Source organism: Mesocricetus auratus, unplaced genomic scaffold, assembly GCF_017639785.1.
Source record: "Mesocricetus auratus isolate SY011 unplaced genomic scaffold, BCM_Maur_2.0 Super-Scaffold_100006, whole genome shotgun sequence".
NCBI classification, from domain to species: domain Eukaryota; kingdom Metazoa; phylum Chordata; class Mammalia; order Rodentia; family Cricetidae; genus Mesocricetus; species Mesocricetus auratus.
The window spans coordinates 102724485-102745710 of NW_024429190.1; the positions used below are offsets into that span (position 1 = coordinate 102724485).

The 21226-nt window shown below is 44.9% G+C and overlaps 1 protein-coding gene and 2 long non-coding RNA genes across 4 annotated transcripts in view; 2 read left to right on the forward strand and 1 right to left on the reverse strand.

The window, feature by feature from the left end:
* LOC106021748 overlaps positions 1-10950 on the forward strand; it is a 49152-nt gene extending 38202 nt beyond the window's left edge. Inside the window, exons 2-5 of the long non-coding RNA XR_005877912.1 lie at positions 2378-6687; positions 8553-8714; positions 9385-9426; positions 10682-10950. This is a non-coding gene — a long non-coding RNA (uncharacterized LOC106021748). The remainder of the gene's footprint in view (positions 1-2377; positions 6688-8552; positions 8715-9384; positions 9427-10681) is intronic.
* Cacna2d3 (calcium voltage-gated channel auxiliary subunit alpha2delta 3) overlaps positions 9433-21226 on the reverse strand; it is an 812900-nt gene continuing 801106 nt past the window's right edge. Inside the window, 3 exon segments of the mRNA XM_040747790.1 lie at positions 9433-9848; positions 11921-12003; positions 12205-12317. Of these exon segments, the coding sequence (XP_040603724.1) occupies positions 9756-9848; positions 11921-12003; positions 12205-12317 (289 nt within the window). The 3' untranslated portion in view covers positions 9433-9755.
* On the forward strand, positions 11209-17823 carry LOC106021747. 2 transcript variants are annotated; one of them, XR_005877911.1, is made up of 5 exons: positions 11209-11998; positions 12200-13952; positions 15252-15470; positions 15620-15912; positions 17120-17823. It is a non-coding gene; the product is annotated as an uncharacterized LOC106021747 (long non-coding RNA). The 2 variants fall into 2 exon arrangements; XR_005877910.1 differs by having other exon boundaries at positions 15620-17823.

Consider the following 21226-nt stretch of genomic DNA (forward strand, 5'->3'; position numbering starts at 1 on the left):
CTCTCTGATAGGACAGTGTCGCTTCATGCTGGCAGGCAACGGGGTGACATCGAAGGCAGACAAGGCAGGCTTGTCGATTTTGTGGGCAGTGGCAGCACCTCCATTTGCCTCTTCTGTTCTTCATCGAGGAGAAGTAGGTGGTATGGGGGCTTGGACATGGGGAAAGCCAAACTTGCGGGAGTGTAGCGAAATTGCTATGTTATGGGCAATGCCTGTCTATTAAATCACACTGTCATGAATTGAATGTGCTTGTTACACTGACAATGTTTTCCTCCAACTGTGCTTAGCTGCTTGGGGGTGGTGAAGAATACCAGGGTTAACCAGAAATACAGGTACTGGGAGGGCAGGATGGAAAGGGAATTAGTGGGTGGTTTTAATACTCTAAGGTTTAATGGTGGATGGGGTGCAGCTGTGGGATCCCTGTAGGCAGCTGGTTGTGAGCAAAAACGGAATAAGCACAAACAGGGAATATTTCTTTATACAGTTGGCACTTTGCTGGGCATCCATATGGGAGGCTAACACCAGTTTATCTCTTCCAGATCATTCCTTGGTACCCACTAGCAATCCAAAACCACAGTGCCTAAGTAGCTATATCCAGAAGACCCTTCCCTTCTATAGCTAGGACAGATGGAAAGGACCAGTGTACCTTGAGGCCAGTAAGAAAGGCTGGACCTCACAGTGATGTACCTTTATTAAGACTACAGTGTAGTAGAAGCCAAACTGGAAGGCAGATCTCTCTTGCCAATGAAAGAATTTATAAACTAGACATAAAGGGCCAACAAGAAAAAGACTTATTTAGAAGATGGAGGATTTGAGAAAGGAAATTCCCACATGCCAGTTTGCCAGGAAAGACCACATTGGGGTACTTGGGGCATCCATTTTTATGGGTTTTGAGATGTTGATGACAGGGACAGTCTTGGGTGGGATCATTTGAATGAATCAAATTTTAAAAGTGAAAACAGAAAAAAATATCTATTCAATGTAGTCTCAGTGGCAAGGAGGACAAAGAGATCCAACTGTACCTTTTGTGATAGTGTGCTTACATGACTGCCTCAGGCACATGACAGTTACTGATTAGGAACACATGTAGTAAGTCTAATTTTCTTTTACTGTGGAGTACCACCAGCCCCAGGGAATACACTTGCTACCTATGGGATGGGGTTAGGGAACTGTCCATGTCAAAGAGCTTTGTAGGTGGTAATGACTTTAAATATGGGGAGGGTGGAGAAAGAGAAAGGGAAAGGGAGGGAGGGAGGGAAGGAGGGAGAGAGAGAGAGACAGAGACAGAGACAGAGACAGAGACACAGAGAGACAGAAATGGGAACATTGATGAGGGTCAAGTTCTGTATGTTTGGACAAGATGGATAAGCAGCTTGCTTGGTTATATGTAAAATAGGGAGGAGTGTGTGAGTGTGTTAGGGCGGTTGCCACTCTCCCTGATCCCTGATTTTCTACCCTGGCAGCATTTTCTCATTGGCAGTTTCTCGGGTGTTAGCAGGACTTCCTCCAGTTAGCTCTGAACTCAGTAATTCCTTGTCCCACTCAAGAGTCCATTGAGGAAGGGGCTCCTGGGAAGTACGAGTCCTCTGAGCTGGAAAGTGAGTGGTGGGACAGCGTTAGCAGCAGAGGACCTGAGACTCTTTTTGGCATTTGAAGGTGCAGTGCTGGTTTGGCGGCTAACTGCGTCCAGGGCAAGCAGGATTGTTTATGTACTTCCTAAGTGACATGGGGAGGATTCCGGCTCATCAGAGGTAAAGGATGTAGGGCAAGGATCTCATGAGATAGAGTTGTTTAGATGGAGGTTCTTGACTCAAGTTGTCTAGGCTCAGCCTTGAAACCTCAAATAGTTTGCTTATCCCGTGTGAGTCTCATCCTTCTGGAGATTGGAATGGGTGTGCTGTGTACAGCACAGGCGGTGATTGCTGTCTGAGGTCTAGCCTTGAATTCCTCACACTTATTTTCTCTGTGGTGCTGTGTCCCTGTTGTGGTATCGATGAGGTGCCGCTGAGCCTCCTATGTTGGAGGCTTGACCTCTAGATGGTAGATTCAATCACTGAGAGGTAGTTGCAACGTGAGTATTCCTGCCTCATCAATGGATCATTCACTGATAGACTGGTAGTTCAGTGGTCTCATTGGACGTGTTAGGTAGTAGACCCTAACTGGAGGAGCAGTATAGCTTGACTCAGACCCTTCTCTCTGTTTCCTGGTGCCTTCAGATGACCAGTGTTCATCATGCCTCTCCACCATGGTGTTCTACACCCACCTCAAGCCCAAGTCTATAGGACCACGAGGGTTTTCTGACAAAACTATAGGACCCAGAGACGATGGGTTGGCATTTCTGAAACCATGAGCCAAGGCATGCATTTATTTTTCTCAGGTATTTATCACAGCGATAGCGACTGACATACTCCACTTCCTCTGTGTCGTCATTGTCATCAGTACTGGTATGGCCATTGAATGGTGAGCACCTTGATTTCAACTTAACTCTGATGTAAGTACGATCGCCAGACATCCACACATGACTGTGCTGGGGAAATATTGACAGAGAACTCATCTTGTTGAGCAGGGTCAGGGAAGTTATCTGAGAGAGAAAAGAGCATGCTCAGATGAAGAATGGCTTTTAAATGGCAAAAGGTGAGACGGACTAAAAAATGTGTTTCTTCCTCCTTCAATACTCCCTGGTAGGTCCTAAATTCCTATCTGTCCCTAAACTTCATGGCTTTATTTGTTAATAACTGCTGCCCACTTTTTTTTTCTGAATGCTTTTGGCCTAAAACTCAAGCCTATATTTTTTAAAAATGTGTACGTATTATGGTATATATGTGTGTGTTGGGAATGGGAACCCATGCACACAACGACAAGAGAGAATATCCAATGTCTTGTTATATGACTTTCTTCCTTATTCCATTGAGACAGAGCCTCTTACTGAACCCGGAGCTCTCCATGTTTTTCAGCTAGGCTAGTTAGAAGTGAAGTCACAGCAATCCTCCTGTGTCTGCCTCTCTAGAGCTAGTGTTACAGGCATGTGCGACATGAGATTTTATGTGACTGCCAAGGACTAAACGGTACCCAGGCTTGTACAGCAGGCACTCTTAGCTACTGAGCCATCTCTTCGGTTCCTTATTTTTAATAATATGTACCAGCCTTTCTCTGCCTTCTCTCTCTTCCTTGACACCCCTTTGTCACTCCCCAGACCTGCTGTGGACTTCGGGAATGTGTGTTCTCCATCATAGGTGCACGGAGTTGGGTACGGCCGTGAGGTGACTTTAACTGGTCCCAGAAGCTCTAGAGTACAGATGGTCTGAGGTGCTGCTTGCTCTCCAGGATTTGCACTCTTTAGCCGTTCAGTCTTCTAATAGTGCTTAACCCTTCAGTCCCAAGCTCCATGCTCGCCAGCATCGTGAGTTCCCCAAGATAACTTCTTACCATAGACTCTACCGGTCAGTACCCGTGGGTGCTTTTGTATGGTCTTGAGAAAACACCTACCTGTGTGGGAAGCAGAGAGTCCCTCGATTTCTAAGAATGCTATCTTATCCAACCCACTCACATACACACATTAATCTGAACCACCCATCCATCACTGAAGGAATCTAGAAATAATGGCGTAGTTGAAATTATACGTCAAACCCAGATAAATGATTAAGAAAACACATATTTTAAAGAACTCAACTGTTCATAAGAAGTAAAAGAGGGTAAATCTAGAACCTAGTATAATGAATTAGCTCAGAACCTTGCAGGCAAGTTTGTCTTCCTGGCCTTCTTGGCTTCCCTCACGTCTCTCGTGTCCCGTCCACCTCCTCCCCAGAAAATGTGTACTCCAGACATTGCAACTACAAACTGGAACACCTTCCATTCTGGAAACCAAGAAAAGGCTTCGGAATGTGCACTGGTCGAAGGTGGTTCCATTGTTCTTGTAACCCCTGAAATTGTGGTGCCTCTGTTTCTGCTGAGCCATTGCTTTCACAGGATTTTCTAAGGACCCCCCAAAGATTTAAGAATCCTTCCTAAAAGCTACTTGTTCTCCAACCTTACCATAGTGGAGACAGAGAGGAGTTGTGGAAGTTACTGTGTTGTAGGATGATAGACTAGCTTTATTCTTTATAAGATCAGCTTAAACATTTGACAGGTTATGAGCTGGGGAGATGAGTTATTTGGTGGAATACTTGCCATGCAAGCATGAGGACCTGAATTTGGATCCTCAACACCTTGTAAAAAAAAAAAAAACGGGTGGAGTAGTGTGCATCTGTAACCTCAGCATTTGGGGGGAGGAGGCAAGCAGATCTTTGAACTCAGTGGCCGGCTAGCCAAGGCCAGTAAATGAGATCCACGTTTAGCGAGAGACCCCAACTCAAAACATAAAAAGATGGGTGCGCTGGTGGAAAGGTGTTCTCAGGCGAACTGCTTTTGCTGCCCAAGGCTCATGATCTGAGTTCTAGCTCCAGGACTGTCAGTGACATGAGGACAAAATTCTGAAAGTTGCCTCTGACCTATACATGATCACCATGGCATAAGAGTGCCTGTGCATATATGCATACACTGTTTGTTTGTTTTCGAGACAGGGTTTCTCCGTATTGTTTTGGAGGCTGTCCTGGAACTCGCCCTGTAGACCAGGCTGGCCTCGAACTCACAGAGATCCACCTGCCTCTGCCTCCCAGGGATTAAAGGTGTGCGTACACTATTAAAGAAAAGAAAAATAAGGTAGATAGTTATCTAGGAAAACACCTAAGCGTGGCTTCTGGGTATCACAGGATTGTGCCCACATATGCATGCAGGCATGCACACACACACACACACACACGACAGCATATTAAATTTAGGAGTTACATTTTATCTAAGTAGATTGATGCGTCTATTAGGGTTTTCACACATGCACACACACACACACACACACACACACACACACCTACACCTGTGCAATAGAAGTGACACCTGATGAAGAATGACTGTACCCTTTAAAGCAGAGTGGCACCGTGAGTCGCTTGTTGTACACGCCATCATAAAGATGGGAAAACTAAAGGTGAAAAGTATCCAGTGTTTTGACAAATTATGGAGGTCTGACTCAAACCCAGGTATCTAGCTTTCAATATAGAAATCATATTCCTTTAACTTTGATGTCAGAGTTCCTTGTTAAGTGTGACATAATAGAGCACAGCGATGCTAAACTAAAACTAACACTAATGAGAATGAACACTATTCTAGATGAGTGATTTGATGCTACTTTGATGAGTTAAGGAAAATTATATGTTCTATCTTAGCATATATTGCCTAGTAATAAACTGACAAAAGAAATTGTAGCATTTCTCCATCTAATACCATTTCAGAAGGAGCAACTCATCTTATCATTGCTGTTTCTAGAATTATGGAAATAAAATGTAAGTCATGATGCTATTTATCTTGGGACTGTTGACAGCATATTATAGGGGGTATTGTGATATTCCTGGTAGAACAGAAAGAATGTAGATGTCAGCATAGCCCACCAGACACACTCTGTGGCACCCTACGCACAGTATCTGCTTGTAACACACCCATTTTATGTACCTTTATCTACTACAACTAATGATGGAATTAATAGTATTGAATGTTGGCATCATGCTACATAATCATGCTATGTAAGTCTGTAAATTGTAAATATTGAGACTTAAAGTATGTGTGATTAATTAGGATACTGTTTTATTACTAAGTTCATCATTGTAGTGCAATCAGTACATCACTGAATGGCTAATATTTGATGGGAAAAATCTCATGCAGGGCAATAGAGCAAAGGAATTCGTCCCCGCATCAAAGATAGGAAAGATCTATGCCATGCATAGTGATTTTCAAGGCTTAGTAATGTAACGATGAATTGACTATTCTGCAGCTCATGGTTCTGCTTTTGGGAATCAATGCCAGCCACTCTGCCCAGTGTAGACTGGTGTGATCTGGATTCACACTTCCTTTGTCACTGCTTAGATCACAGGTGGCCTTAGCATAGTAGACACATTGTTCTCTCCCATCGAGGGCCCTGGCACAGTGGCTGTCAGGGGAAATACACAGAGTATGGTAATCCTCCTGTTTCTGAGGCCCTTGAGAGAGATGCTGATGCACCACGTCGTGAAGCAGCAGCAGCAGCAACACGGATCTCTCTGTGAGAACCCGGCATGGACGTTTGATGCCGGCGCCGGCAGTTCAGACAGCACAGTAGAGTATTTGTTGAGTGGAAGAGCACTTGCCTGAGTCTTGACAACACAGGGTGTGAAAAGAGTAGCATGGCAGGAACTGACCTGGTGGCCAGTGAAAATGGAACGCGAGCTCTTGGATCTACTCCTGGCTTCAGCTCCGGCTTTGTCCGCCACAGCCTGCCTGACAAGTCAGGCAGTATAGTATGTCCAGCCTTACACCCATTGTCTGCGGCATGCATCTCCTCAAAGTTGGCTTCTATGCTCAGCTCCCTACCTCTGCAGCTGTGGCAATACTGTCCCACAGCTCACGCCACAGGGACGCCTCTTCCTGCGCTTCCTGCTTGCTCATGCCCTTGTTTGGCTGAGGGTCTGCTCCGATGTTAGCACTCTTCTGTGAACTGAGAATACGACAGTGAGACCCAGACAAAGTTCCCGCTGAGTTTTCCATGCCTGTATTCTCTCGGGGAGAGAGAAACTGGGGAGAGCGATCCCCAAATAACTGCTATGGGAAAAAAGTCAACCAGGGAAGGTAAGAATGCCTTCATAAAATGGGGGGCAGGGACGGCCACCTACAAAGCTAAGACTGGAAGTGAGAGTGATGTGCACCGGTGTCTGGGGGTGAAATGGTGCCTTGGACAAAGAATGGCAACTGCAAAGGTCCTGGCCGAGGTTAAGCCTTCCCTGCATATTTTAAGAGCAGTGAGGACATTCTGCCTAAGAGCAGGGACAGGGAAATAGGATGAGGTCAGAGGAGAGATGGAGAGTAAGGGAGGACTTTGTGGGTCATGGTTAAGTAAGTTCCTTTACTATCATATCGTGTTTTCCCAAGAGCATCTAAAGACATCAGTACACCTAGAGTGTGCTCCATTGCCTTGTACTTTATCCTAACGGTCCATATCTATGATTGCCTTGCATGTTATCCTAATGGTCCATTTCTGTGATCTACAATGTGCTATTACAATCCTGGCAACTGCCTGACTTCAGATTCCAGCCGTGTGAACCTACAGCGTAGTTTTCCTCTGGTGCCTCCATTTCTCTGTCTGCAAAATGGTGACAGTGACTTAATCGACTTGGATCTGAAGGAAGAACCCCAGAAGTCTTAGCTTTTTGCAGTAGCGTCAGTATGGTAGAATGGGGCTTCAGGAGACATCACTCACTAGTGATCGGCACATTTGGTAGCAGTTTATTTTTGCTAGCTGTAGTGTTGTAGGACCAGGAGATAAGGTTACTCTATCAGCAAAATCCCACAATTCAGCAGGAAATCTGAGAACTTCCAGGCTGCATGGGGGCGGGGACATATTGACTTGGGTGCCTCTGAGGAAGGGGTATTTAAGATGAGCTCAAAGAGAGAGAGAACAGGCATGTGAAGATGAACCCAGCATGCATAGAGGGTATAATGTGCCCGAGCAAGGACCACACCCAGAGGATTGCAGAGCAGTGGGATGCAGCTGTCACGGGACAGAGTGATGAATGCAGGCAGAGTCCAGAGCTGAGACTTCTCAGTGCTATGTATGGATCAGTAGTTCTCCAATGTGGCTCCAAGTAGCATCCTCTAGAGTTACAAGTAGTTAAGACTCTTGTGATATACCAAGTGATCCTTAGAGAATATTTCAGTAACTACGGAGTACAATAATCTCTATATGTCACATCGGACAAGTCATGCAACTGGGCATCTGCTTAGAAATGTTGCTTTTGCTGACCGCATTAGGAATTAGTGTGGCCTCAGCTGCTCTGCAAGCACACAAGGATGTAGTTTGAGCCAGGCCTTGTGACAAGGACCTGAACCCCACTCAACAGTTGCACGCAGGGCTTGAGTTAAAGGACAGTCCCATCTGGTGTACGGAGGGCAGAGGTTCTGAAGCCCACAGAATCATAGCCAGGGGCATATAGCATTAATAGGCACGGAATAGTCAGTGGTAAGAACACATTTGATAAAAAGGGATTAAGAGTTGTCCTTGGGACAGCGGTGGGTTGGAGAAAGTTATTTACCGGAAAATTTGATAAAAATAATGCCCGCTTGGTTGGCAGTGCCTTTGGACCAGACAGCATGAGGGGTCTCCGGGGCCATTTACAGGGCTGTGATGGCCCACAATGCCGCTAGGCACAGTGTGACTCAACTCTGTTACCTTTATGTCAGAGCGAAGGACAATTCCATTCTGCTATTTAGAGCTGCTATCAGGAGTGTAATTAAAAATATATTCTGTACCACCAGTACCAAAGTACATACACTGACACACAGTTGGCATCTTTTTGCCAGTTCCTCAGAGTTACAATGACGTAACATGGGTCGTAGGTTCCAGTTTTGTTACGTCACCACCATTTCCTAGTATTAAGTATGGTGTGTTTTTTATTTGTATGAGTGACAAGTGCATTTATTCATTCTTTGGTGCACAGAAGTGAACAGTATGGATGACCACCATCCTATGACCCCACGGTGGCTACATTTTTTGCGCGTGAAAGTATTGTTATAAGTGGAGTTTGAGGCAGAGTCACATTGAGGAACACATTGATGTGATGTTGTTATACCCATCAGCCATGGAACTATTTTAGAAAGAGGTGAGTATACACTGGAATTTTTTCGTTGTTGCTGTTTTGAAAATTTAGGCAACCTCTAGCTGGCTTTGAGATAGGCATCCCATAGTGCAGGGAATTTTTCCCTAGGCAAGGAAACTGTTCCACCTTTTTTGGTGACCATGATCCTGTAGTTCTGTTTTTCGGTTTGGGAGCCAGCATTTCAGGAATGGTTATGGGTCTGGGTAGTTTCATGTCCTGTAATATCTAAGATCTGGTTTCACCTCTTATTTATGGGCAAAGCCAGAAGCCAAATGAAGAAGAAGAAATGAGCTTCAGAGTCTTTCATGGTCATTCTTTATTTCTTCCAAGTCTTTTCAGAAGAATTTCCTGGGATTTATGACTTCTTTATTTCTACCCTTAAATAGTTCAGTGCTTGACTGTTAAGAGGGCTGTGTTCTCTTCCAAAGTATGATCTCTATTGAAGTCGGATTCAACAAACCCAAGGTTCTATGTAATGAAAACTCCCCAATGTAGAGGATAGTTTGATTTAGTTCTGTAAATATTTTTAAGATTTGAGTGGAACATCTAAACGATTGTTAGATATTTGTCTAGAGTCTGCCTTGGGGGCACAGTCTCTGCCAACAGCATCCTTACGGGTTCCTGGAATAGGTGATGCTCTTCCAACCATGACTTTTTTTCTTTTCTTTTTTAGACTGTTTTTCTCAAGCTCATAAAATGATAATTTCCAAACAAGGTGAGATTATGATTTTAATATACTTTATTTAAAAAGTACACAGTTTTAAATTGGTTTCCATGGTTCTCAAGCAGAAGGGACACTGCCTACCTAGTACAGCCCCATTTCTGATGAAGGATGATCATGTGGCAAACTCACATTTGCATGAGTGGCAAAGTAAAAAGGTAACTTTTTGTCAATGTATCTGTAAGAGTTCCTATCACGCACAGTTTAAAATCATGAGATGCTGATGGCTGGCCTACGCTTATGTCTTCTAAGTCGCACCATATCTGGGTTCACAGTTCACCCATGATTTATAGCATGCCAAAAGAACACCTCAGCAGTCAGCGTCACCTGGAGAAGAGACTCAAAGCCAGGGGGAGCAGCAGCAGGGCCACCTGGGCCTGGAGACTTGACGCACCCCCACATTCCCTTGCATTCTCCTGTGGGGAAAGCAGAGGCTGGTTAGAGCAGAAACAGGTTCCAGGACATTAAGTTCAGCAGTTTCCATACTGATGAGGATTCTAGACTCTTCTGACTCAGTGATGGAAGGATACAGGTTTGTCTAAATCCCACCAAGTTAGAGGTCCAGATACCTAAATGTGGTTGTCAATGCACATACTATCTAAATTACTCTTTGAAAATTATTTTACTTTTTAATGTGTGTGTGTCATGGGGCATGACTGTGAGTGCTGTGCCTGTGGTGTCCAGAAGAGGGCATCAGATCAACTGGAGTCAAACCACTTGAAGTAGGTGCTGGGAGCCAAACCCCAGACCCTTGGGAAGAACAGAATGTGCTCTTCACCGCTGAACTGCATCTCCCAGGCCCACTTTGAAAGTTATGTAGACCAGTGGTTCTCAACCTTCCTAACTCTGCTGCGACTTTTTAATACAGTTCCTCGTGCTGTGGTGACCCCCAACCCTAAAGTTACTGTCATTTTGCCGCTGTTGTGAATCATGTAAATACTTTTGGATGGAGGTCATGGCCCACGGGTAGAGTGCCCGCCATTGGAGTAGAAAAGGGCTGTCCCTGTAGGCGTCCGCTGTGGTCTTACCAGCGCACAACAATTTCTAGTCAGAGAGGGAATGAAGCTCAGAAACTGCTTCTCATATCATCTTTCTTTTAACTTGGGGGAGAGAGTCCCTGTCAGAAAAGTCACTTTCTGTGTTCCTTTTTCTTAAATGCATCTACAAGTGTTGTCAACGCCATTATTCTCCTATTCTGGCTATTTTCTTATTAATGGGTGTCACTTTCTCATCTGTTCTTTGCCAAAAGCCGCTAGATGTAAGACTCCACCCTTCAGTGCGATTTGCCCATGCCTCTGGCTCTGGGGAAGGGACCCAAAGAAGGAGGCTGCAAAGCTCGAGGCTGCCATACCTCTGAACTAGACCTAGGTATCTCTTCACTTTGAATTACTCTAATAATATTGGGCTGTTGCGGGTTATAAACTTCTTTAGTATTGTTACTGACTGTGTTACATCTTTCTTAGGTATTCCAAGCTGTTTTTGATTTCCCTTTTGACTGTAGATGGGAATTTTTTGTTTGTTTCTTGAGGACACGGTTTCTCTGTGGCTTTGGAGGTTGTCCCAGAACTCGCTCTTGTAGACCAGGCTGGCCTCGAACTCACAGAGCACTGGGATTAAAGGCGTTGTGCCACCAACACCCGATGTGGGAATATTCTTAATTTATTATTGTAAAAATACAGTACTATAGGTAGTATTGACTTTTAACATCTTAAAAACTGGTGATCTTATAGTACGTCAAAATTATGTGTTATTTGAATTTACATAGACACGAAGGAGGCTGAGGTGACATTTTCAACAGCAGGTGTCCAATCTTCTCTATGGTTGATCTAGGCAACCTTTCTACTTTGGTAGGTGAGGAGTTAGTTCATTTATGGACTTATTTTTCTTGTTTTAAAATGTTGTCGCCTACACTACTACAGGTGCAAACTCACCTTTGTGAGAGTGGGCTGAATCCACACTCACTACCAAGGTGTGACAGTTAAGGGATTGGGATGCAGGTGTGTCTAACCCTGCTCGCACACCTCCCAGGAGAGCAATGAGTGCAAGCCAGCAGATCTGTATCAAAAGGCTGGACTTAGCATTCACCTCCATCAGCAGCAACCATCTGATACTACGTTGCCGCTTTTCTCTAAGCGAGTTTCCTGCAAAAATCCACCTGAAATAATCAGTGGAAATAATGCTATCTCCCATGTAAAATAAACCATGATGGTCAGAGCCACCTTGTGCATGATAAAATCATAACACATAGAAAGCCAGAAAAAAAAAGATTTTAAAATATATACGGACGCCAAAGGAAGAGCTCACTAAGCAGAGATGGGCTGGATACCCAGATCTGTTAGCTGTCACGTATTCATTCCTGTTGTAGTTTTCTGAAAGCAATTATTTTCCTCTGGAGTCAAGTTTTCAGCTGCAGGCCTTGGTCATCGTGAGATGTACTCATGGTGAATCTGGTGGGAAGAGAAAACCGACAAACACTTCTCTGACTTGCCTCAGGGTGGAAGCCGTGGCAGGATTCCGGACGCCTCCTGATCTTCTGAGCCTTTAAGCGCTCGCACTTAAGAGATTCGTTATGTTGACTGTAGTTAAGGCATGTTCCCGAGGATCGCTTCTCTGGCCCTGAGTTCCGGGGGCCACAACCTGGCCCTAAAGTGGCTTAAGCATTTTTCTCCGAACACAGGTAAAGGACGTCACCTTCCCCTCTTTGACAAACAGTTCCCTCCTGTCTTTCCTGTTGCTTCCCCTTACCAGCTGGACTCACACCAAAAAGGATATACCTGATTTCAATGGGCGCCATGGTGATAGGAGCCACAGACTCACAGAGGCAGCTGCTGTCCACCACCACCATGAACAGATTGCTACTCGGGATTTGCTGGATGACAAAGGACCTGTGGGAACAGGAGGTGACAAGACAGTGAGGGGCCATTTACCATCTGCCTTCATTTCATTTCTGCTACTTCGATGCAATCCCCTGACCACGGGACTTAGGAAGAAAGCATTTGTTTTAATTCCCAGCTTCAGGCTATTCAGTTCATTGTGGGGAAGCCACAGCTTAGGAGGTTGACACAGCTGGTCACATGGCATCCGTATACATTAGGAGCATGGAGCAGTGGATCCAGGCACTCTCATGCTCAACGGATTTTCTCCACTCATATAGTTTAACAGCCCTTGCCTAGGGAATGATGTCTCCCACAGTGGGCGGATCATCCTGCCTCAGGTAACATAATCAAAATGAATTGGCCAACTTGGTATAGGCAACCACGCATTAAGATTCTTTTCCCAGATGATTCTAGATTGTGTTCACTCGACAACTGAAATGAACCATCACACACTGTCTGCCTATATAGGAGCACTTCTGTCCCTTAGGTCCAACCACAATATTTGATGGAGCCAGCTTCAGAGAAGTTGCCTCCCTCAATTGGGGTGCTTTAATTAAAAAAAAATCCTAAACTGGAATGAGAAAGCAACAGCTGTATTCTCTTGAAGTTAGTGCCATTCATCTGGAGAGTCTGGGGTTTCAAATAGAGAAATCAGTCAGAACTGGCTAAGTCATGTCAGTTTTCAAAATGTACCCTCTTAATATCTGATTTCATTCTCTAGGATTAGATTTCAGGACGACCCAAGCGAGTTATCTCCTGTTTCCCTGCCAAGCGCTTCTAGTTTGGTCAGGAAGTATCCAGGGCCCAAAGCATCATCTCCTACAGGACTCTCTTCAGTCGGAGCTTGCCCCCTCTCTTCCAAGGCTGCACAGAAAAAGACCCCTTCCTGTGCCACTGTGTTCTCTTATCTGCCCGGGAGAGAGGAGGCTGTTTCCAGTGACATTTATGCTAGACACAGAGGAGGTTCTAGAATCCATATTAATTTCAGGTCTAAGATTGTAAAACAGCTCCACCCTTTGGGATCCACTGAACCAGAGTGGTCTGAAGAAGCTGCCTGGACTTCAAGGATCTCGCGTGACTAGAGCATAGGGAGCGTGCAAAGATTTGGGATACTGCAGGGTGAAATGCAAAATTATCTTGGTCCATCTTAGTCCCTTTAATAACCATCCTCTTTAACTTTGTATTGATCTTAACATTCTTGGGAGTATTAGAGAATCTGGGAATAATCTTCTAAGAGCCCTGACCTCCACCAACACTAAAGCTAAGAATGCTAAGATCACATCAGAAAGCTTGCTTTCTTAAACAGCCTACCTCCCTACTGCCCCCACTAAGGTATTTGGAAAATGCATTTACTTTATTATTTTGTTTAGTTAAGTGACATAAAAAGTGGATGTAACTTCATGGTAGACTATGTATGTCATTCAGGGTGACCTGCAAATGTGTTTTCCAGCCATGGTCATTCATTATCTTTTCATTTCTATTAAAACAGGCACATTATTTTATATCAACAGTTTTGGTTCCTACGTGGACCCCCAAGAGAGTATCTGCTTTTGCTAGATGAGTCATTTGGATTGCTGCCATGCATCAGCGTGAACTGGCTATGTCCCTAATCCCAGAACATGGAGCCTCTTCAAGGGGATATTGGTGAGTCTTTTCTAGGCAAGCATCCTGTTTTTGACTGACAAGTCCTTTGCTTTATTCTGAGTTCAGTGTTATGTCTGGGTGTCCTCTTATAAAACCTTGTTTGAACTTCGGTTTATTATCAGTTGGCTTTTTTTTTTTAACATGGCTCCTCCGTTATCTGTATTTGTAGTTTAGTTTGTCTTTCTCGCAATCATTAAAATATCCATATTTTAGTATAGAATTATTATGAGTACCTAATTCTAAAGGTGCCAGGATAAGGGGTACTTGCTCCATCTGGCTTGAAAGGGTACAGGTAAGAAACTAACTGAACTTTGTGGATATGCAGGGAGTGCTCCTCAGTTATAACTTTGTGCCTGGGTCAGAAAGAATGCTACCGGACCATCCTGGAAGACATACTTAAGGAGTCTTGAGCTCTGCCACCTTCCATAGACATGGAGGATAAACTCATGTCATAGTGGGAGGAACTAGACTTCCCCAGTATCTGCTGTCTCCTAATGGAGCCTGGGCAAGCTCCCTGTGGTCCACAATGACCAGTGCCTCAGATGCCAGCATGGCATGAGCTCATGCCATCTCATTCTGAAGACCTGGAAATTGGTTTATAGCTCGCGCAGACCCAGTCATCTCTCATATTTTCATTCTGAATCCCAAAAACTATCTCAGGACTATGACAGTTAGTACTACAACATCTGGCATCTCTTTTTTTCTGTGTGACTACAGAATCGACCCCTCGAGATGCTGCCCCACTGAGATGTGGCAGCTAATGTTACAAACCCTCGTCCAGCATAAAGTAACACAATTACCTTTATGAACTGCTGCAGGCTAGGCTAGGCCATGGAGACAGACAATGCTAGTGTCAACTGTTCTTCATCTCTCCTATAACCAAACCTAAGGCATCTATAACCCGTAAAAGCTACTTGATAAGATTGGTCAGAAAACCAATGTTATAAAAGATGTACACGACATCAACATAAATACACAACCACGATTTCCCAGAAAAGGATCTAAATTTGAAGGCAACCTTGAAAGCTTCATGAAATGCAAAAGAACGTAGACAAATACAAAAAAGGGTTAGGCTGTGGTGGCACATGCCTCTGACCCCAACACTCAGGGAGGCAGAGGCAGGTGGATCTCTATGAGTTCGAGGCCAGCTTGGTCTACAAAGTGACATGGCTATACAGGAACCGTGTCTTAGGCTGGGGGGGGGGGCAGGCTGGAGGGAGAGAAGATCTAAGAAAATAAGATACTCACTGAAGACATGGAAATCATGAAGTCTAAAACTCTGAATTAAAAATTATCCAGCCTAACAGAGAGACGCCCATGGAAGAGAAGGCAGAAAGAACGTAAATGCCAGGAGTAGGGGGAGAGTGCGGTGAAGCACTGTGTCCTGGACATGGTGTGGCTGTCACGCTCATGGACGTACAGCCGCTGTAGCTACCTGCACAAGACCACAGCAGCCAGAATTCCAGCATGAATGGCAGCAAACCTCACGAAGCCTCACCGGTGAAGAGCTAATGGAAGGTGATGGCTGCTGGGGGGGGGGGGAGGAGAACTTTCTTCTTCTATGGGGACATGACCACAGGTGGTTCGCTTGTGCTGACTGGATGGCTCTGCACCCATGAACACGAGTGGCACTAATTGGATCTTGCCCCTTCTGTTTTGTTTCTTAGACATGAAGTTGGAAGGGGAAATGGAGGATTGATAGGATCACATTTCATTGACTATACACGTGAAATTCTCAGCACTGTCCATGAAGAGATGATGATTGCTATTATGAAAATACACGGATATAGAAAGCTCACTATGAGAACAGATACAGGAAGGCAGACAGGAACCCAATGTAATGTGACAGAAAACCAGCAGACCACAAAAAAAATATGTTAGAAGTGAAGGACATGGAAACATATAAAGAGCAGAGTCCAACAAGACTACAGGTAGACGTTCATACCAACAACAACCAGGGGTAAGTGCATCCAGTTCATCAACAACAAAAATCCTCATAGACCAACTGACCCACTGTATTAAGAAAGATCTATCAAGACTCTAGCTCCAGGCTGTGATACAGCAACAGCTCGGTGTCATCCTATTAGGCTGGTGGGAGCGGGTCTCAACCAAGTGCTGCCAGGAACCTACGGCACCAGGCAATCAGACATCATGGTGGTGGGGGCATGGTTCATGAGCTTGGGAGAGGGGCGAGGGCAGTGAGGAACAGGCTGATGTAATTGGCCCCTTAGCCACCAGAGTCCAGGGTCATTTCTGGGCTTGAGCTACTGCCAAGAGCCAATCTTGGTCTGAGGCCCTGAAGCAGCTGAGGGGGCATAAGGTGATATCTGTGACTCTTGTTGCCACTGAGGGCTGTGCAGAGGCCTGCAGTCTGGGCCGCCAGGCTGGTGTCTGAGGGCCACTATGGAAGCCATACCTATCTGGGGCCATGGTGACATTCAGGGTCCGGCTGTCGCTGGGTCCATAGTCAGGGTCTGTGTTGATGTCTGGTGGCCTATGGTGCAACCAGTGGCCACATGGATGCCTAGGGTCTGGGCCAAAGCAGGGCCATGCTGGGTTGAGTGTCACCTGGAACCACCGTGTCGTTCTGGACAAGGCTGGTGATGAGGGCCATGCGAGCAGCCAGGGTCTGAGTTGATGCTCATGGCTCCTGATGCCATTGAAGGTCATGTCAATGCCAGGGATCAGGGGGCCCACTGCTGTGGGAGCCATGTAGAACGGCATGGCCTGCACTGCCACCAGGGCTCGTGTTTACATCTGAGCCAGACTAGGACCATGGCTGGGCTCCCATGCTGCCACAGCCAGGGTCTGTGTTGATATCCGTGGTACCACACAGGGTGAGAGGGGTCGGGTCATAGGGACCAAGTATGCTGAAATCCAATGGCCACACTGAGCTGGCCCCGCCCCTCTTGCCTGGGATGCACACTGGAGTTGGCCCTGTTGTCAGGGACACAGGTGAGCAGGCCTGAGGGGGGCATGAGAACACAGGAGCTGACCAACCCTGCCTTGTCTGCTATGTGGTGGGCTGGGTGAGGAAAAGATGCTTTCTAACTATGGCAGGCAAGAGAGCTTACCCCAGCAGCAGCCTGATCCTGCTTGTCACCATGGCCCCGCTGGGCCCCAGGGTCACGGGAGTCAGAGAACTAACTACCCCTGTCCCTCGCCAGCTGCAGCACACAGGAGAGCAGACCCTGCACCCTGCCAGGGGAGCACACCAGAGCCAGCCATGAGGGCTTGAGAGCACCCATGTATGCCCCCTACAGCAATTGGGAGAGAAGGTCCTATACCTTGTCTGGAGAAAACAGTAGCGCTGTTCCTGGTGATACAGAGTGAGGGGGGACTCGGGTCTGAAGTCCTGAGAGCAGAAGAACTGGCCCCACCCCTTGCTTCGGGCTTCATTGGGTGAGCTAGCCAAGGCAGTGCTGGAGAGCTCATCTGGGTGGTGAGGGTGAGGGACAGCCTGGACAACCTCCACCAAATCTATGAACTGTTGGAGCATGCGAAGGGAACAAGCCTACAGATCCAAAGCTGCAGGATCCCCAAGAGGTGATCAGTGGTGTGCCAGAAGTCAGAGGCCTTGAACCAGACCAATGACTCGTGGCAATGAATACTCGCAAATGAAGACAAAAGAACTCAAGAGCAAACTGTGCAACCCAACAGGCTACACTACAGCCTCCACAATGAGATTCTTCTGGTTGGTTGGTTTGGAGGGGGAGGGGATGAGTCTGCAAGGGCTGAGAGCAGATGGGTGGAATATATGAATAAAAGTTAAAAAAAGAGTGATTTAGCTATGTTCCGCCCTACCCCCCCCAAAAAAATCATTTCATTGGTAAACATACAGATAGCTTAAAAATAAACAATTAAAAAAGATTTTGCATCTGAGTTGAGTCATGTGATAAATCAAGAGGTCACAGAATTGTTTGTGAGACAGTACTGCCATGCACATTCCTCTCGTATGTCCATAAAACAGTCACAGGGTAGATGCCATGTTAGGTCACAAGCAAAGTCTCAGCGTCCCTCAAAATTGAAATCATACTATGTGTTTTCTCAGTCCAGAGTGGAATAAGACTGCAAATCACAAGGATGGAAGGAAAGAATGTGAAGACACAGGAACTGAGCGTCTTCTTAAATGACCAGCAGGGCACGTGAACAAACCAAGTGGGGAAAACATGAAAGTAAATGGTGGTGTAACTAACACTGAACCTCTGGAGTGCAGCAGGAGCGTAAGTCCTGAGAGGGAAACTCATCCCAATACAGGCAAACTCAAAAGAAATTGAGACAGAAGTAAGCTGAAGGTCAGAGCTCTAAATAAATCAGAGGCTTAAAATTAAAAATAAATGAAACAGCTGATTTTTAGGAAGGTTAGTTGACAGTTCCTTAGATAGATGAAGTAATAAATGAATACCCAAATGAATAGAGATAAAGCAGAGACTTACACCTTACATCTGTAGTAATTGCATGTTAAGATTTAGAAAACCTAGCAGAAATGCGTGCGAGTGCATACCACCTTCCAAAAATGAACATTAAGAGACAGGCCAATAGTGAGCAATGAGATTAAAAGTCTACTGTATTGTAAAAGGTAGTTCAGGCCACGATAGTACACTGATGTTCCCGAGCAGAAACACCTAAAAAAGAGCTAATTTTAATTCTTCTTAAACTATTCCAAAAGTTGAGATGGAAGTAAATCTGTCATACTCTTTACTAGATCAATACTCCCTTATATGCTCCCCCCAAAAGAGAAAAAATACAAAATAGACTGACATCACTGAATATAAATGTAAAAATTCTGTGGTTGAGGGTAGGTGGGGGGGGGTCAGGAGAAGGAAAGGGAGGGGAACTGTGATTGGTATGTGAAATGAATAATTTTTTTAATTCTCAATAAAATGCCAGTAAATCAAATTCCCCAGCAAAGCAAAATTTCAAACACCATGTTCAGAAAAACATCCTAGGGATTTAAGGATGGTAGATCATATGCAAGTTAATAAATGTGGTATAAGACATCATGAGAAAAAACATGATCATCATGACAGATACATAAAAATCAGTAACTATGTCATAATAAAGACTCAGAATTTAGCACAAGAAGAATGTGTCTCAAGATACTAACATTTTGTATGAAACCCCCCTACCTATCTGTTCATCCATCCATCCATCCATCCATCCATCTATCCGTCTATCCATCTATCTATCTATCTATCTATCTATCCATCTATCTATCTATCTATCTAATACTACATGGGGAAAAGCTGGAACTATTTCCTGTAATATGTGGAACAAGACAAGGATGCCACTCTCACCACTGTTATTTATATAGTACTGAAAGTCTTAGCCAAAGAAGCCAGGTAAGAGAAAGCAAAAAAGGCAAGAATTGCAGAGGAAGAAATGAAGATGTCAGATTATGTATGTTTGCAGATGAAATGATCCTACATATTAAAAATGACACACACCATGGACAACTGTGAAAACTAACAAATGAATTCAGTTAAGTGGCAAGACAAGGTGAATACAAAGAAGATAGCGCCAGTTTTCTACAAAATAATGAATTTGCTGAAAAAGAACTGGAAAGAAACTCAAACTGTTTAATGATAAAGCAGAGAAGTAAAAGATTTCTTTATAAAATACTGCTGAGAGAAATTACAGAGAACATAACAAATGGAAACCTAGGCCCTATACATGGATTGAAGAGTCAGTGTGTTATTACAACTTTACTATCCCAAGTGATCACCAAAATATTAACTTTCTTCTCAGAAATAGAAAAACAAATTTCATATCGTCTCTCTGTGTGTCTTCGTCTGTCTCTGTCTCTCTTGTCTTTGTATCTCTGCTGGTCTCTGTCTCTCCCTTTCACACATACACAAAACAGAATAAGCAGAGTCACCCTGAGCTGGGCCTGGCGGTATACTAGTGGCATGAGTATTGTATTATGGCATCCTTTGATTGGATTTGAGGCCTGTTCCACAGGAGGGAATTCAGACCTGATGCTGTTAACCTGGTTGAAAGCTTGTGGCTTTGGAGGCCCTAGGAGAAACCTACTGCTGCTACCCAGCTAAACAGTCATATTTGTCAAACCACTTTCAAATGTTTACACTTATTCCCATACATGTGAGCTACTCTCAGCCATGGTAGCCAAGGTTCTTTCCTTAGTGAGCAGGGGTTAATGGAGAGACTTCCTTCTTGTCAACATTCTGAAAATTAGACATCAATAACAATGCCTAAGATGCTGGGAGCTTTACAGAAAAGGGAGTGCAGAGAGTGACCAACAGGAGATGTGGGGGGGGTGCTGTGAAATGTGCCTTTGGGACGTGTTACTGCTGTGCTCCTGACATGGCAGCCATGGTTACCAGCACAAGATCAAGCCACTTAAAGCTTCTGCACAGACAATAGAGTGGCTCATGATGTTCTCCCTGAAATGAAGATGACTGAGGCTGAGAGACGAGTCAGTTTTCTCTAGGGTTGAGACTGCTGGCAGGTTTTCCATGCTGCAGAAGATGACCCCACACCCCCATGTAGAGACATGCATACAAAGAGCACTAATGGGATATAGGAGGTTAAAAACAAAAAGAGGATATGAAATTGGAAGGGGGTGTTGTGCTGGAGTCCAGGAGAGTTGGAGGGAAGAAAGGAAGGTTGGGCGTGGTCAGAACACATTGTACACATGGATGAAATTATCAAAATGTAAAAACATTTTTTAAATAAAGTGATCCTGGGGGAGGGGAGAGCAAATAACTCCTCACACACATAAACCTAGAGGCATCATAGTATCTGACTGTGAGATGATATTAAATAGAGACTAGAGGGCTGGTTTAAAACCACTCGCTGCTCCCTCAGGGGACCCATGTTCACTTCCCTGCACCAGCCCGGCGGCGGTGGCTCAAGACCATTCCTAGCTCCACTACCACTGACGTGCACAATGAGCCCGAGATTGAAATAATAAGATGAAGTCCAACGGTAAGTGAGCTAATGAACTCAGTAGGCAGATCTCAAAAGAAGTCACACAAATGGCCGAGTGCATGAAAATACACCTGGTTCCATCCATTTGTAAAATGCAAACCCAAATCACAGTGCACTTTGGGAGAACCTCAGCAGCAGACTACTAATGCAGCGCTGAACTTGATCTCCAGCAAGGAAACAGAAAGGCAGAGGAAAATCACTGTGACCTACCATCTCATCTCATGTAGACTGGGCATTATCACAAAAGCAATGGCAGCACAGTGAATGGTGAGAAAAGGGAACTCATGTACTGTTGGTGGGAATCTTAATCAATATGGCCACCG